The 18,301-nt window shown below is 34.2% G+C and overlaps 1 protein-coding gene across 1 annotated transcript in view; it reads left to right on the top strand.

Annotated features, from left to right (window-relative positions):
• The first annotated feature begins 1,525 nt into the window (after nt 1–1,525).
• Nucleotides 1,526–18,301, top strand: part of LOC109533620 (laccase-5) — a 33,483-nt gene continuing 16,707 nt past the window's right edge. The window contains exon 1 of the mRNA XM_019898988.2: nt 1,526–1,801. Coding sequence (XP_019754547.1) covers nt 1,678–1,801 — 124 coding nt within the window. The 5' untranslated portion in view covers nt 1,526–1,677. The remainder of the gene's footprint in view (nt 1,802–18,301) is intronic.

Raw genomic sequence — 18,301 nt, 5'->3', positions numbered from 1 at the left:
CGTTTGTATTTGAGCATATATTCGTATATCTCTAAAATTACCTAAAGCAAACGTAACATTACTTTAATAACAGGCTGTAAATGTATCCAAAAAAGCTTAATATCGAAACCGTTGGCTGCTATCAAACATTGGGAAAGTACCTACTATAGCTTATCTACAATAATTTTTTAAATAGTTAAATTAGCTTAAATTAGCTTAATCTTTTCCATAATTACACAAATTTTATATAATTTAATAGTTTTAATTTATGGTATAAAATCATAGGCTAGACTGTTAAAATCTTCATAAGATTTCCTTTTTAAAGGTTTTAATATTTATTGGAACTTTTGGGGCAAGATTTTGAAATTTGAAACCTGATATTTGCGAAATTTGTCTTCATAAATAATCAGATCTGCGTCACAATCTGTGTATTTCGGTTAGGGTGATTGCTCAAGGTGTTTTTTTTATCAAACCGAATTCAAGGGTTGTTAACATTTAACAGCCTTAATAAAATTAGGAGTTTTTGCTAAATTTTCAGTTTTTCGTTCAGTTTTCGGAAAAACATCCATCTGGCCAATTTTTTACATCTACTTCCACTTTCCCATCCAACACATTCCAAATCCGCCATAGAACGACTGTTGTGTTAAACAGTTGCTGGTAAATTATTCAGATTGTTAACATTTGCCTTGATTTACAATTTCTTTCATTAATTTTAATTGAACGGAAATTAAGAATCAATTGTAAAAGCTTTTACTCTTTCCACCATCATTTAGAGCTGAATTTAAAACAAATTTAATTAAATAGTAAATCCATCTCAACCACACAGAACGAACTTATGAATATGTATATTATAATATAAGATTATAATATAAGATACTCCAATACATGGTCCGAAATTTTTGCTGAGTTTCTCAAGGTATTTCATTCATATATTAGATATTCTAGGTTAATATTTCTAATAATTATTATTCTTCTTGAGAATTTTTTGGAGTTCTCTTATCGGTAAAATCTATTTCTCAGCTTTCTGAATGAGTTCTAGCAAACAAGCATTTGAGTCTTTTTATAATTTCGATAACTCGCCTTCCTTCCTATCAAAATACTTCCAGATCATTTCATACCGTGCAAAGTAATCTGTTGTTAATTCGAAGCAAAAAAATCTTCAAAATCTTCAGCTGTTGAAAGATGAACCAAAAGTTGATGAATTAATTTGTCTTAAAGTAAACTGCGACTTAGTATCGAAGACAATTGCCACTTAAGAGGTTTAAAAGTGCTGATGCTGTGAAAATTAGCCGTATTATGAAGAAGAAAACAATTGTATCAAAATTTAGAGAACGTCTTTCTCTTTGCAGAAGGGCTTTCTAAGTATTCAACAGGCATGGCAAACCAAGGAACCAAGAGGAATTGGCAAGTTGGCGTGACCGGGGAGCTTCTCAGATGTAGATTCCGGATGAACCCTCCATCTACGTCTTTGGCTGCGACCTTGCCGGTCACAACCAAAACTGTTGTTTGACCATAAACCAGATGGCGTACTTTCGCACAACCAACAGAGATAAGTGCAAAATAGTGGTGGAAATGCAAGGTTTTATAAGTCCGGGCAACATTCTCCGGTCGCGGTAGTTGAGGCGCGTAAAAATTGGGCCAGCAGTGTAAAAGACTGGCCGTTTTAACTACGAAAGAGCGGGTTCGTAGACTGAGGAAATGTGGTCGCTTCGTCGTTTTTCGATAGCGCTCGTCGCTCTTTTAGCTGTGAATCTAGTGCCTGTTAATGGAGTAAGGGTTGGTTCAGGAGCTCGAAACCCAGCGTCACCCGGAGCTAAGAAAGGTGAGTGTTTGGTGATCAACGCTTTTTGGATTTGAGCCTCCGGATATACTGGATGTGCCCTTCAAAGTGATCAAAGTGCTCGACCACATTCTATGTGGATTCAGTGCTCAACGTGAAACTTTTTGGAATATCCATCAATCATACTTATCACTTAACCGCCAATTTTTAATCAAAATTTTTAAGAGACGATTGTTTTTGATGGTGGAGAATTAGTAAATTTTCAAAATAAAGCAATGCTTGGTTTCCTAATAGATGGGCTTCGTCCCCGAGTCGTTACTAAATAGTTTTGTATGGAAATCGTAAATTTGTTTTTGATATTTTCTAAATAAATAATAATTAGGGATTAAGACACTGTTGGCAGTTTTTTTGTTAAGGTCATTAATTGATTCACAACATCAAAGCCTTAATGAATAAGTCGAATTAAAAATGGCAATGACATTGAGATCCCCGGATTTTCTTACGGTTTCACAGTGCTAATGATCTCGTCAAAGTTTCGATATTTTCATGCCTTTTTAGATTCCATGTTCTTTTTTATATGCGAATGGTCGGAGAATGCTAGAAACGTTCACAAGTCACAAACACATTTAAATTAGCGTTGGTTAAATTAAAAGTGAATTAAAATGTATCCAAAGAGAAAGAACCGATAATTATTTTTAATAGTCGCTAACTCTAAGGAAATTGATTTTCGGATAGAAATTCGTGAACATTGAGATTTTAATAATTTGCGCTGCTACTGATGAAAATATGAATGTTTAAAAGTAAACTTGGAACATTTTCTTCCATATCGATTAGCCTAAAAATGACAGCAAAAAATTTGAATTATTTAGAGGATAAATTTAAGTAATAAGTCCAAACCCACTTAAATGTCCAGTGGGTGTTTTTGCATTTGGAAATCTGTCCGAGTTTGATGATGAATAAGTTGTTAAATTAGTTTAAAGAGAAGACATTCTAGACGAGTCGGGCAAATGCATTTTGTAAGCTGAATGAGCAATAAAAAGAACTCATGTTCTTTTAAAGAATTTTGGTAAACGTAAAGCTTCTCTAATTCCAAGACTTTCATGCTTTTCTAGCTTCCTTATTTGCCTTTAAATTTCATACTGTATTATTTTAATGCCTGCTTAAAAATATTCTGTACCTCATAAGTCGGCTTAATAAAGCTTCGTTTCAAGTACCTAGTTTGCTTCGCAATCGATTTCTCTACCTAATTTATAATTTATTACTTCCTCACCTTTTAAATTTATCGTCCTCAGAACAGAGCGAAACATTCAGTCATACATCCGCTTACTTACGACATTAATGATTTCTCTAATGCAAAATTGAATTGAAAAAAAACTGCATTGGCTAGTTGAATGAAAACGGCCTTAGACAATACATTGAAATCGACCTAATGCGTGTTCTAAACCACGGCGATTTTCTCTGCAATTTTCTTCGTAGCACATGCCGAACAAGTGAAAGTTTTTCAAAGCTCTGCATGCGTTTTACATATGATATAGCCCGCATGAATGATGAATGGTTACATTCTAATAATTCTCCATCTGACGCCAATGTGGAATTGATGCATCGGAAAACAATTTCCAGCGTAATAAAAACAATTTGCAGCAATTATGAATTCTTTGGCAAGAATCGGTCTTGCATTGGTACACCACGCCATTCAGATTTGTTTATTATAACCTTCAGCAGACGGCTAGAACTGTTGCATTTCGGTCTATTGCCAGTATCATGTTATTTGAAATTTACGATTCCGCTTTTGAAAAAGCGTAGGTACTCTTTAATGAAAGGGTACTGGCTTATSGGCTATTATAAGCTGTCACGCCGGTCCATATTTCATGCCTTTCGGTATTGCTAACATAATTGTCGCCGTTACTTTTGTTATGACATCTTGCTTAGRAAAATATGAAATAATTTCCTCAATTACCAAATACTTAGTCATCGTAACTTTCAAGTAAACCGGTACCAGTTACCTCACCTAAATCTTGAACTAGCTGGATGATCATGTAGGCTTTCGATGACTTGTTTTCGACCAAAACCCAAATAAATTTAATGGCTTTTAGCTTTCTACTTTAATACAGGTGAACTGGCTGTGAGTCAATGKAAATATTTCCATTAATCCCAAAATATCACTCATYATATAAACTYGMSTRWAACATTTCCTCAAMKTTCGAAAGAAAAYWMGCGTGTAAMAKTTCCTYAWTTGCAGTTCTGATCTTTTAATCTGCGGCTCTTCCGACTACACTCGATGATAGCTTATTGGACTTTTTGWTGATTTTGAAGTCGACTTTTTCAATGTTTCGTGGTCTTCGTTTTTTGCCATAATTAAAACTGGATTATCGCTTCTTTAAACCGACACTCTGTGAAATATATCTTAATTTAAAAAAATGCCATCCGTTTGCAACCCATTTTAAATCTATTTGCATATTTCAAACATTATCTTGCAATTTTTTGTTCAGAAAGTGATTCAGGATATGGAGAAGTGCGACTAATTCCACATTGTTGTCTTTTATAGACCAATAACTCGATTTTCTGAATGTTTAAAGTTTATTTGTCTTCGGTGCCTGTCATATTCAGAACTTGAAAACGTTTTCGGTTGTCGAAAGCCCTGACTGTTTCGATTATATATTCTAGATTCATTTTGTCTTCATTTGGTCGCCATCGACGCGATTTTTTTAACGTTTAGGTTCAAGAATTATGTTTTTTAATCAGAAAAGCTAGACAAATTTCTACATAGTTGTTCTCTATAGAAGCAAAGTTGGTTGTCTGAAAACTTAAAGTTCCGCTTTTTTGCCATCATCAAATACTCGGCAATAGATTCTTATATTTAATCATTTTTTTTGCATTCGTGGTGAACAGGTTAACCCTTAGAAATATAGAAATTGCATTGCATTTTATGGAGGAAATTCTGTTTTCTAAACCCTAAGAGCTTCACATTTCTTTTATTATCAAACACTTTGTAACACATTTCTAAAATGTGGCATTTTCAAAAGATTTCTTGCAAATTTTAAATTGCAAAATTCATTTTTTAATCGGTTTTCAATAGCAGGTTATAGAAACAGAAACAGTTCCAGAAATTAATTTTTGGATATTTAAATTTGTTATCAATCTAAGCATTGCTGCATTTTCTGAAGGAAAGTCGACAATTTGCAGCCTGAAGTTTCGTTCCATTACCATCATCAGGCACTGAGCAACACTGTTTCGAAATGTGCCTACCTCGCAATCATTTTCTAGCATTTCCATCATCTAATCAGCTCATTTTCTTCGAAGGGTTTTTGCATTTTTACATTAAATATTAATTTCACGACATTTAGAAAAATTGTCAATCGCCTCTTTCCTGCACTTTAAGAATAAAAGTAAGCTGTTCGATTCAATTTTGTACGCAGTTTTGTGCTATTTTTCCGCGCAAAACGAGCTTTTCGACCTCCCGAAAAGAGATACCAAAATACACACCAGCGAAATCTTTAATTCGCTGTTTTATATAGGGGAAAGTCGGGTTTCTGGAACCTTACAGTTTTCGTTTTGGCCACACAACAGTTTGCAATTTTTTTCAATCGGGATTTCGCATTTTCCTATTTGGTACTGATTGGAATAAAATTAGATTTTCAGGCTTAAAAACTTTCAATTTGTTCTCATCATGCAACGCGTTTTCAAAATTTTCTATAATTTTCTGCCCAAAAATGATTTTTTGGACTTCGAGAAAATATGGAAACACCATTGTCGGCTTTCATAGAAGAAAGTAGATTCTCGAAAGAGTTCAAATTTTATTTTTTGTTGTCACCTTCCAAAACACAATTCGGAAATTTGCAGCTGTAGAAGAGCGGAATTCTAACGGTACTCTGAGGTTTGTTGAAACACACAAGAGATCGAGCAAATAAATTCACTTTCAACGTACAACGGCCGCTTGTACAAATAGCCAAGGCAATTGATTGGGCATTCGATTCGCATTAGATTTATCAAGAGACTGCAAATCTAGTTCCTGAAACTGGGTTAGTAGTTATACAACGGACTTTTTTTCTTAAATAAGTTGTTTAAACCGAAAGCATGCACTGGTAGAAAACTAGGGGAAAACAAGCGGACAAATTGACTGTGACAATTACAGAAAAAGACTTGCAAATATTAGCATTACCTTTGCATGGTTTGGTTGGTTGTTGTGGAATTTGTAGATTTTCAGCATTCATAACTGTGAATGGTCGTGTAAATGCAGCTTAATACGGCCAATATACCACTTAATAATCAATCGATTCAATCAATTGGGCAACGTTTCGAGGCACGCTCTATTTCTCTGTCCTACTAGTCAATTTGGAAAGGTTTATATCAATTCTTGAAAAATAATTGGCCAACGCAGAATTTCTGATTGTTAACTAATGCCCAATTCCTTAGATGAAATGTGCAAGGTTGTTGGGCAACTTTTGGTCCACCCAAAAAAATCTCGCAATGTTTGCTGTATTGTTAAGTTGCTCAATTAGAACAGGTTGTTTAGTTGGAACTTTTTTACGTGATTCGATTAGGTTTACGTGCTTTTAACTACATCTGTTGCTCTACTGAAACTACAGGACGGCTTCTAATTATAGATTTAGAATTTTCGCTTTATGAACGCTAAATTCTGGGTCTATAAAGTGGAGTTTTCACTGATTTTTGTGATGATGATTGATCCGAAACGAGCTCAGGTTTTTACAGTTTATCGGTTCCCAAGCTCAATTAGCCCACTAGTGCATTGAACCAAAAAGACGATGCTGAACAGCTCCACCAGTTGGTAAACCAACTCTTTAACGGATTTTTATGATCTCATTCAGAGTGTGACATGTGGAAAGTGAAATCAAAGTGGCACGTTACACGTCCTTCAAGGCCGTCGAATTGTTTTCGTACTCAAAGTTTCAGTTCACCTAGTAAATAGAATTTCCGGTACAATCATTGTCACCGCCAGTTCATCATTTGGTCGGTTAATTCCCCTGATTTTCGGGACTAATTTTTGCTTTCAAATTAGGATCCTGACTTGAAAGTGTGGAAACCTGCTGTTGCTTATTTGCTCCTGATTTTCATCGAAAAGTAACTCCAATAGGGAAACTCAGTTTCGTTAATTAGTCGCTACGAAAATATCATCAAATGAATTTTACATATATTGGAATGTAGGCTGATAAATGCAATTTACTACTATATGTAGGCCTGCAAAGTTTATATAATAATTGGTGTATCGAATGCTTAGGAAAGCCTCGTTGCTAAGCTAATCGCAACAGAAAATTCGCCATATATATGTAGGAGCGTAACGATAATTTACAGATTTTGGTGCTGAAAGTTCTATAATTTAGTCCTTAGGGTCTTTGAAAAATGATGACGACAACGCTATTCAAACCCTGGGGAAAATGCTGCATACGATGCAAAGGAAATTATATTTACCAACCGGCACAGAACCGGAAACATTGTTAGCCATACTAGAGAAGCTTAAATCATTACCTAAATATAATCATGAGGATTTCTATTGGCAAAACTCCGACACTGAACAAATTCTAATCCGTAAAAGCATACCGGCGAATTAAATTAATTAGTGCATACTTTTACGCGGCCAATACTTAACATAGATTCGACAAGATAGTGCAATGCCCATAAGTAGATTCTATGTTACGTAGGGAAATCAGATTCCATCTAGTAAAAACCGAGCTTAAACCAGATTATCAGGAAGTTCAATAAAAAGATATTTGCATGTTTATAACGGTCGGAAAACAGCTGGAAATTGGTCGGTATTATGGTGTCTTCTTACATCTCACTGAAAACAACTCCTTAACAGTCATTAGCTAACAAGTGAAAATTTCTTTGGTTCTGGCTTTAATAGTGACATCGTGACAATACAGGAAGAATATTAGTAGTCGCTTAATTTCCCCATTCCAAATGGCTATTGCGTGGCGAGGATGATTTACAAATACGCCGAATAATGTCTACAAACCCAATAAATAACCATGGAACCTAAATTGCAAAAGTCCATGCAACAAATTCGGAAGCATATCCTGGGATCATAACTCACCAGTGAATAGCCGACCATGTAATCGTGCTAGTGCCTAATAACATTGTTCTTTGAATTCTACTCTACCGTGAACTTGCTGCTTAAAGTGCTCGTTCTAGATTTCAATAAAAAAACTGCCAAAATTTAACTCTTTCACAAACCAGTTACACCAGTAAATAGACAGTTTTATCGGAATTTTTATTTTGTGAGGCATTTCTAACTGCAACTTTTTATATACTAGAAATTATCAAATGCTCCAGTTAAGAAATATGTCTCGTAAATAACCGAAATCAATCAGAGGCTGTTTCATAGCCTGAAGCTTGTGGGGAAGGAACCAAACCTTCACTTATTATTAGCGGGTCGTTTCGAATCGTTTCAGCTTAAACAGCTGCTCAAAAGCACTGCCATTAACATATTTTATTAATTATATCAACAGATCAAGGACTATCCGAAGAAATTTGCAACCTTGAATTTAATAATTTATGTATCATCCGTCAACTTTCTTCGGGAAATAGAGGTGGTTTGGCTGGTGGACAAAATTAAATATGTTTAATAATCACAACGTTGCCAGAATAAGTAAACCGCAATATCAGCAAGAATTATATATACTTTTAAAGAGTCATCACTTAACTTTACTTCAGTTACTCTCAATTGCCTTTTACTTTCAATCGTTTTATCTTTTGTTCTTTAACTTTTTAGTTCGCCATTTCATTGCGCTCATTAATTTCATTCTACTGCCCTGCAATTACGTTTAATTTAATTTTATTAGATCTTTCAGACATTTGTTAATTCACAAAAAGCCGTCTAGTATGACTGCCAATTATTGCCTATCATTCTGTATCGGAATGTTATTTCTTTCTAGTTGTAGCACTTTTATTTGTTTGTTTGTGACGACTTAGGTTTTTTGAAGTTGATTCTAATAAGCTTGTATCATAGTAGTTTTAAAGTACACAAGAATTACATCAGTATTTTGCAAAAATAAATTTTGTGCCAAAGCCCCTAATGTTCAATCTGTATCACAGCTACCTGACTGTGAATGTTCACCAGTTAAATTAATTTTCTAGTTTTTTATTAAGTTTTTGTTGACCATTTTTAAATGTTGCCTCATGTTTTGTTTGCTGTTGGTTTGCTTGTGTTTGGACGAGTCATTTTGCCCCCTTTTTATGCCTTTTGCATCTGCTTGATATTCCCCAGGGTACCAACAGTTAGTTTGTTTTTTTTACCGGCCCTGGTGATGGCGTAATTGCCGAAACCGTTTAATTATAAGTAATATTCAAGATTATATAAGCTATATATATAAAATACCTTACACTTCATAACAAAAGGCTTGTTTGATTGAATTTTATCCAATGTTTTCATACCCACTTCCTTCTCTCAAAAATTAAATACTAGCAAATATTAATCACAGAACAAAGACTGTGCAACAATAAAATACATTTGTTCTTATAATAATTAGCAAAACATAGCTTTCATTCGCAACTTTCCACTTTCGAAATCGAATGTTCCAAATGCTTTTTACTACTATTGAATTAAAAGAAAATTGTTGGTATACAGGGGGTATTTTTCAAAGCATTTTCGCTACTCATGATGTATTATTTCCATTCAAAGTCAACAAGGCACAGTAATTAGTGCACGTTTGCAAACTTCACATTAATTACTTGCAAGTAACGTATGAAACAAAATCCACATGCATGGATTGACTTTGGCTAGGCTATGAAGACAAATGGTCAATTACTGGCAATGTAAAACCCATATTTCATATACGCAAAGTAATTAATGCATTGCAAAAAGCCCCGTTATGTAATCTAGTTGTGTCATGTCATTGCAGCGAACTTGCTTCATTACCTTAAGAAGCGGTTAATATTATAATAATTCTAGTTTATTTTTTCTAGCTAATTTCGCGTTGTTTAATAGGAAAATTGATGCCATTAGAATAATCGCCTGTTTTTTGCAATTTTTTCCCCATTGAAATAACACTTTAGCTGCTGGTACAAGTTAATGAACACATCAACGTTAGTAAGCTCATTAGTTTTAACAAGTGTTAAACAAACCTTAATTTTCTTGCAATACAGCCGAGACACTAAGGACTGTTATTGATAATACTAAAACCAAAGAATCAATATCAAAAGGTATGCAACAAAATCAGCACAAAACCAGCAAATTGAGCCTTGATTCCATATAAAAATTGCACAGTTTTGAAAGCAGGTATAGGAAAAATTTCCCACATTAATCCAGTACAAGTTCATAAACCTTTTACTACCTGCCATCAGTAACTTTCTTCCGATATTAATCTCTAGCGCCTTTACCCTTCGGTCAATTTCACACCCGCAATTACTTGGTAAAGTGCACGATTGGTAAGTCAATAGAACTCTCGAGTTCCTCTTAAGATTATCCGTAATGGTATACAATTTGTATCTAGCAGTCTCAACATCGCCTGGTCAGAAAGCGTAAAACGTTATTAACATTGTATAAATTCCCAAAAGGAAACATTACCACCAGCAAATATGTAAAGTAATAGTTCGAGGAAAGTAAATTAGTTGTTGCGGCCAGAGGCAGCAAAAAGTTGACAGGGATTCGGTTCTTGCTGTATGTGTTTTAGATTATAATTATGCTCTTGATCTGGACAATGGCTGAGAAATTTTTAACCCGCAGTAGTTGACTGTTCCTTGAGCCTGCAAGGCCAGAGAGTTGAATTAGTTATTTGGAACTGCACGTTTCTGACAATGAGTCTATTATAATAAAGCAACAACAAAAACCTACTAGACAAAGCCGCCATTGTCAATAGAGATATATTTGGTCTGACTGGTGTAACGAATAATCAAGAACGTTGTGAAACTCCACCAACATCACACCCTGATTTATTCCAAATATGATCTAAACAGTAACATTTTTTCGGTACCATTATTTGTTCTGCCAATCTACTTCTACAGTTTTTTGTCAGGCACGCTTAATTTGGTTTTTAACTACATTTGTTGACTTTTAAGGTTTTTTCCGATCGGAGAGTCGTGATAATCATGACCTGCAAATTTCGATTTGAAAAATTATTCGCCCACAACACGGTACTTTGCAATAAACGGGCAGGGTATGTGCATATCTGTATCACAACATCTCACTTCGAGGTATTCGACCTATTGTTCTATGATCTACACGATATTTGACATTTTCACCATGAAAATGCAATATTCTAGTTGTAATTGTAATCCATTGCTGGCAACGTAGATGTATTATGTAAAACGGTCAATAGAAATATGACTGTATTTTTATTGGAAAACAAAATGTGAATTGAAAGTTCATTCAAAAGCTAGCTCTATATCAGTGATCAACAAAGCGGTTTTAAAAAATTAGAAAAAACACTTTTATTACTATCGCACTGACAGTGTAATTCTTACTAAAATTTCTCAGAGGTTTAAATAATCGGAAAAGTAATAGTTTTGCTCCAGTTTTATAATGAATATAAGAGCAGTATCCAGTTATTAAAGTTTCAATTTTCAACCAAATTTCATTTGTAATTTTTTCTGGAATTGTGTCTAGACCGAAGGGTATAAGGAACGATTCTTTGAAGCCTGGTGATTGGTGAGAAATCCCGAAAAAGTGAATTATTTTGTCGGTTGTTCTTCTGGTCAGAAGAATCAAGGATTTTAAACGGTAATTCAACATGGCGAAAAAGCAGATGCAAAAGCATACTTGGCCGATGAACCACAGCTCATTGGAGACTGAGGCTTTTCCATTGAATAAAAAATCCTTCTTGCATGACGCACATAAAAACTCCAACGGGTTGAGGTCTGGAGATCGCAATGGCCAAGCAGTGGGCTCATCCTTCCGATTAAATCATGCATAAGGAATACTGGACTTCTGATTCCGAGACAATTGTGTTGAAGTAGTAGAGGTAAATCGTTCTACGAAAACGCTCGGTGCATCTCACTGTTCAAATAAATGTGGTTCAATTAACTTAATTCAACTCAACGAATGTTATTTTCACGGAAAATCTTCTTTGGGAATGGGCTGGGCAAATAGCTGATTCCATTTTTGTCGAAGAAGCTTTATCACAGAAAAAGGTTGATAAAAGTTATCCATATGATCGCTTAATAATTCACAAGGAAAATCTCCTTTGGGAACACCCAGGGCTTTGTTCCGCTTGGTAGCGATAAAATAGACAAGTGCATTTTCTTGCCATGTGTCGCATAAAGTTCGCCCAATAAGTGCTAGGGTTATTTTCACCGAGTTCAGACACTTTTTATTTCAATCGAAGGAAGGTTCTATTGAAGTTTTGCTTGTCTGGTCGCTGGTGGTATTTACCATTTCAGCAATCCAAAGAAGAGGAAAGTAGCATCTGCAACTTCTTTACGTTTTTAATCATAAATAGGGCATGAAGTTCCGAAGAACTTAGCTAAACCCAGCAGGAGAATAACTCTCTATTCACTAAAAATTACTATCATATCGTTACCTCCAGTATACCTGCCGTATGCGACTTACAAATTATTCATTAAAATGAATATGCATGTTATTCATAAAGTCAAGTATATTAGTTCTTTATTAATCATATCTGCATGGTAATGATGTGGACTTTTTCCTATGGGAAATTCTAAACAATAGGTGCAATATATCCGCTTTGTTTCGCACAGAAATAAACACGGCGGCTTTCAGATACATTTTTCGTATCGTGCATAATGCAGCAAATTGTTTCAAGCACCGCGAATTGTTTAAATAAAGTGTCGCGCTGGCGAATAATCCAATAAATGTTGGAATTAACTACGCCAAGCTGTAATTTAGTCGATTCAATATAGAGCAAAAATCCCAACTAATGTTTAACATTCCAATCGAATATACGTCCTTGGTGTGCAGAAATCTCAACGTTAAATATTCTTGCTAGAAAGGAAAAGCTGCATAAATTTAAAAATGAAAAACTGATTGCTGATGAACAAAAAATTATGATTTTGTAAAATGCGCTAGATGGTTTTTGCATTGAATGCATGGGATTCCATATCATTCTTTCTACTGAATTATCGGCTTTTTGTAGAAACTTTGAAACTTCACTTCAGTTAATATAAAATCATAAATAAAAGCCCCATTTCCAATTCGTTTACTTCCAATTTTACATCAATTACCCTAATTATATCCCTGTGTGGTTTGGCATTAAATTCGCAACACTTCAGTCAGAAAAGTGCGTTCAAAGCGACCATTTTTTAAAATATGAAACAGAGCGTGGCAGCAACAATCGCCTAAAATCAGCAACATTTCAACTATTTTTTTTGGCAAAACAATTGTTTTACTCACATTAAATCGTTCTCTTTTTGTTCAAATCCTACGTAAAGCTTTTTATTTGTTTAAGGAAGCATAATTCAGCTCAATGGTGGAATAATTTCCAAACTTATGCGGGAAATGAGGTTAAATAGTCGATTTAAGCGAGACTTTTACTGTAGTATTTGAGATACCAAATAGCCACTGCTAGTGGATAATTTCCATATAAACCTTATATAAATAACGTTTCAAGAAATGGCTACACTTTTGCAATAAGCGATGTTTCAATTTGCATAGTTTCATACAACGAGATATTTTATATGTGAAAGATACGGAAAAAAATGTGTTTATCTCTTGTCACCGTTCTCTTAGTGTTTGCATTATTTAAATAAATTCTAATTAGTCAGTACACATATTGAACTCTATATTAGGAAACCTCTGTTATTCAATTTTTCATCAAACGTCTTAAGTATTTATTTAGAAACTTTTAAAAGCCTCTCAACGATAAAAATGAAATACTCAATGGTCAATGGTCAAAGTAATTAGTTCACTTGCATAAAAATCATTAGCGTATATTTTGCATAAGTACTGTCGACAAAAATTTCCTGGACATAAATTTAAAAACTCGGCTAATTACACGGAAATTATATAAAAAGTGACGGCTACAACCGAGATAAATCGAGCTCTGGAGATCATCTATTCCAAAAAGTGCAATTTGCATGCTGACCATTGAAGCATTGAAAAGATGTTTCCTAATTTGGTTGCCATAAGCTAAATTATCTAAACCTTAGGAATTTTACTAGTCCGCAATTTGTCTCTTCAGTTCGGTAACCAAACCATGTAAAAGCAATGAATGCGAATTGATTTATAACAACTCAATATGACACAGTATGGGCCTTCTGGCAGTTTCTGTTAAAATAAAACGGAATATAAGGTCCACAGGTGCATTTATGGCATACATTAATCATTGGAAAGATGTTTATGAATGACGCACATTTTTCAGCTTGAACCTTAAAACTGAACCTTTTTCACAAGACGCTGTGAAAATTAACATCTTTAAACCTCCCGACGTGAAACATTAGTCAATTGCAATGAATTGCACGGATTTACTTTTAGTCGTCTTTTGTTTGGAAACATAATGCGGTTTTCATCAGTAAGCTAAATGAAGAAAGTGTGAGGTTTTAGAAACTTGTCGCCTAAGCAACAACAACAATCGAATTTTTCGCATGCAAATGCTATCTGCATCTTTGCAAAGAGGATAACAGTGAAACTATTGTTATTTATATTCGATAATAATTATTTTTAATAAGGCTTTGAAAAGCTGCACGGTTTTAAGAAATGTGTTTGGCATGAAAGCTCTCCGAAATCACCTCCAATTTTCTCCAGTGTTCTTTCTTTTATTAAACAATGGGTGATCCTACTTAGTGGTTCTAACAGTTAGGATTTCTTCCCAATAAACCGAGCAAAATTCATCATTTTTAAATCTCGTCCATACATATATTTTCGTTTCAGGTGAACTGGACATAAAGATAGTGGCTAGTGTTTTTCAAATTAATTAAAACCTGCTTGGCAAATCTTCAAGTCAAACGGCTGAACTGAGATTTGACGCATTAAAAATACTGAGATAATAACGGATAGAGAAATTATTTAAATTTTTTATTAAACAGGAATGCAAAAATATGCAATTATTCTCAATTGCATATTTCCATATTGGCTTGTTTTCTTATTAGCATTAGATAGGTGATTTATTTATTGCTATTAAAGTGGCAGCACCAGTTTTTTCCACTCATGACAAAGCAATTCATTGCCATTTATCTAATTAATACTGTTCCTTTTGTTGATTCAATTAGCTGGAACGTTCACATACGTTGAACGGCAAGCTCTAAAATTCTGCATACTCCTGAATTTAATTTAGCTTTCCCTTTCAATATTTAACATAATAGTTCTGTAGTAACTGATTAAAGGTCTTCAAAATAAATAAACTCTCTAATTGCCGTTTTAAAATAACAGTTTTTTTTGTTGCAGGTTGGTACAGCAGCAAAACGCACAGAAAAAAAAGTAATATCCTGGTAGGTATCAAAAGCGCTGCCCTATTCATTTCCTCACTTTTTCTATAAACTGCCGCATATATTATGTTTTTCACCTTAATGTTTCAGCTGGTTCAGGCGAGATTGGCATCTTTCCTATTTACTAAGTAATTACATTCTGTTTAAATGCGAGTTTTGTAACGGCTTTGGTACGAACGCTCAGAAAGTAACTGATTTGTTTCGCAATATTATTGGTTTAACGTAATTTCCGAGCTTTTCAACCAGTGGTATCATTTCAGTAAGTTTAAGGCGATTTTAGGAAATGATTGGGCATTGCATAAGAAAATGCTGACTGATTTCGGAGCCTTGACCTGCATTTGTCGTGTGGTAAAAACGTTAATGAATAGCGCTATTCTGGTATGGTCATTCACACTTTCCAAATTCACTTTTATCTGACGATCATCTAACTGTTTCAACGGTATTTAACATGGACCAGATACTTTGAAACAATAATTGACACAATGGGGTTTTGTTCCAGCTGCATTGGATTCGGTGAATTTTCGACAATATAAGCTCTGCTCATATTCCGTTAATTTTCTATGACAACGTGACAATGTAGCTGCTGCTTAGGGTTTTTGCACCTAATTCTTATCCGTGGAATACACGAAAAGGAACTACATCTTTTACTTTCTCCTTAATAATTACTGCTCCCTACTGCGTGAGTTGGTGGATCAATTTATGAAAATGTAGTTTGTTAAATCTAATTTAACGTGCTGGTTCTTTGGCGCTTTTTGCGTTAATTAGACCATCTAATTTAAGAAGATTAAGATCAACATCACGCTCGTGATCAGCGATTTCTATCGCAAAAGATGTAGCTGTTTTCACGGTCAAATTTAATTCACAAAGTTAATTAACTTGTCGTATCAAAGGACTTTCTTTATTTTCACGTTGCTTCTTAATACTGAAACCTTGCTTATGGTATCAGTCAGCTCTATTTTTAGACCTTTTTTGTCAATTAAATTGGCTAGTTTCTCATTAAAAGTCTTTTTGCTAAAAGGCAATAGAAACCATTGCCTCCAACACTTGATTAGCAACTGTAGCAAATAAAAAGGTTACAAATTTGCAGCTAAAAATGCTTAATGCCGTTTCCTTCACCAGTGCACCAAATTAATTATGTATATGCAAACAACACATAAATAAATCGCATTCAATACAATTTGCGGCGTTTTTATTAGATTTGTGAGCGCTCGCGGTTCGATTGCGTTAAAGCTGTCCGAAACCTTTTGTGTTTAAAATACGAAAATAATTGAAAGAAAGTCGACGAAATAGAGCGTAACATTGTTAAACTGCCTGGCTAAGTAAATTGTTCGGGGGTTCTTGCAAAGGTTCCGTATTGGTTCCTATTTGTAAAAGAGAAAAATGAACACTTCGTGATTATCGAGTTAAAGGTATTTATCAGTTCAGTTCGTGCGCACTGCATAATGTTTATCTGTGGATTCGTATTTGTAAATTTGTATGTCTGGGATTTAGTTGCTTGCTTTAAATATCACATTTTTTAAACCCGTTTCGCAGTTTTGCAATCTTCTTCCACATCATTTAATAAAGACAAGGTTAAAAATTTCGTCTAATTATTACTGCAGCGCCATTTTAAATCGTTGTTTAAAAGGTCAATGGGCTAAGCATAAGGAAAATCCATCTGGGTCTTCTTCTGACCAATTTTAAGCTGGTATTGCACACTCAACTCATTAAATGAGCATTTGGCCAATAGTATTTAATATGTTTTTATTTTTCTACCTAACATTGAATAGTTTGAAGACATAATTGCAATAAACTTGCACCTTATTTCAATATAAAAAACCAATTAAAAAGTTATCAAAGCCTTAAAAAAATGAATCGTTTCTTTTCTAATTGAGTGTAGGCTTATAATGACTAAGAATATTATTACTCAGCTATTATGGCACCAGTTCGATTAAAGATCATTTTTAGATATTTTAGAACTATTACCAACTATTTCTTGAACTTTGAAAAAACCCAGCAATTTGCATCAAATTTAAGCGTAAAATAATTGATGAAATGTTCGATTTGGTTTGATTTTTAGGTCAACTGAAGAAAGATGCTCGAAGATTCACGATGATTTTTACTTTTATGCGACAGATGTTCAATGCTATACGGATTCTTTGAAAACCATTAAGTGAAGAAAAATTTCACCGGCTGCCACTTTATATCGTCGTATGTTTCAGTGCAATACAAATACAAAAGAAAAGCATGCTAAATTTGATGATAAATGATGTTTTCACATGGAAATTTTTGCTGCAAAGGTTAACTTGCTTACATTTTCTCTAAATATATTGCAAAACAGTGCATTTGATGTTTGTTTCTTAATTTACATTTTATTGCAGCTAGTTGGTCCTAAATTTTAATGGGGTCTGCCTGGTAGGCTTCTTGCAAAGCTGCTGCTTTTGTTAACAAACTGGGTATTGAGGTTTTGATGTACTACAATGAAGTTTTCAATACGCGTTCCAGTTCAGCAATTCACTGGCGAAACATAGTTTTTTTCTTATTCACACTATTAATTTTTCTTTGTAATACTGACGCGCGATTAATGCTTATCCAAGGATAAAGTGAATGGAGCCACGATATTACTTTTATTTCTAATCCACCTTAATAAACGATTCGAAATAAAATCGAATATCTTCGTGCACCACTCGCGCTTAAACAGGATATATAACAGACATTGCTTGATGATTTTATTTTCGGATATTCTCAAGGAAATATGATTTGGTAAGGATGTTCAATTAAAAGTTTCAGTGTCTCTAATGATCTCATTCTATTGTCAATTTTGTCGTTTCTTAATCAGGATAATTTGAATAATTTGCGATGAAACTTTTTGGTACAAGGATGATAAATTGCCTAATTTCGAGCCAATTTAAATAATTAACAGTTCCTTGGCTAATATTTCAACGAAAAATTGCTGACTGGGGGTTTGGCAAAGAAAAAATATTACGAGTTTCTAGTTCTCTTACGTTTTAATCCACGGCGATTTTGTTTATTTATCTCTTGCGTGATTTACTCCAGTCTACGGAAAATTGAACTGGTTTCTATGTCCGCATTTGCATAATCTTACAGAATGCAATATGTGAGTGTTAAATCTTTATCATTATCGTAAATATCGCCGATAATCAAATTTTTGGGGGAACGTAGGAAAAACATTCAATTTTGTGAAGAAACCAAATTGGTGATCAGAAAACA

The sequence above is a fragment of the Dendroctonus ponderosae genome, unplaced genomic scaffold, assembly GCF_020466585.1.
Source record: "Dendroctonus ponderosae isolate FM_Combo_2020 unplaced genomic scaffold, Dpon_F_20191213v2 Dpon_F_20191213_5, whole genome shotgun sequence".
Lineage (NCBI taxonomy): Eukaryota > Metazoa > Arthropoda > Insecta > Coleoptera > Curculionidae > Dendroctonus > Dendroctonus ponderosae.
This window is presented reverse-complemented; position numbering and strand designations above follow the sequence as displayed.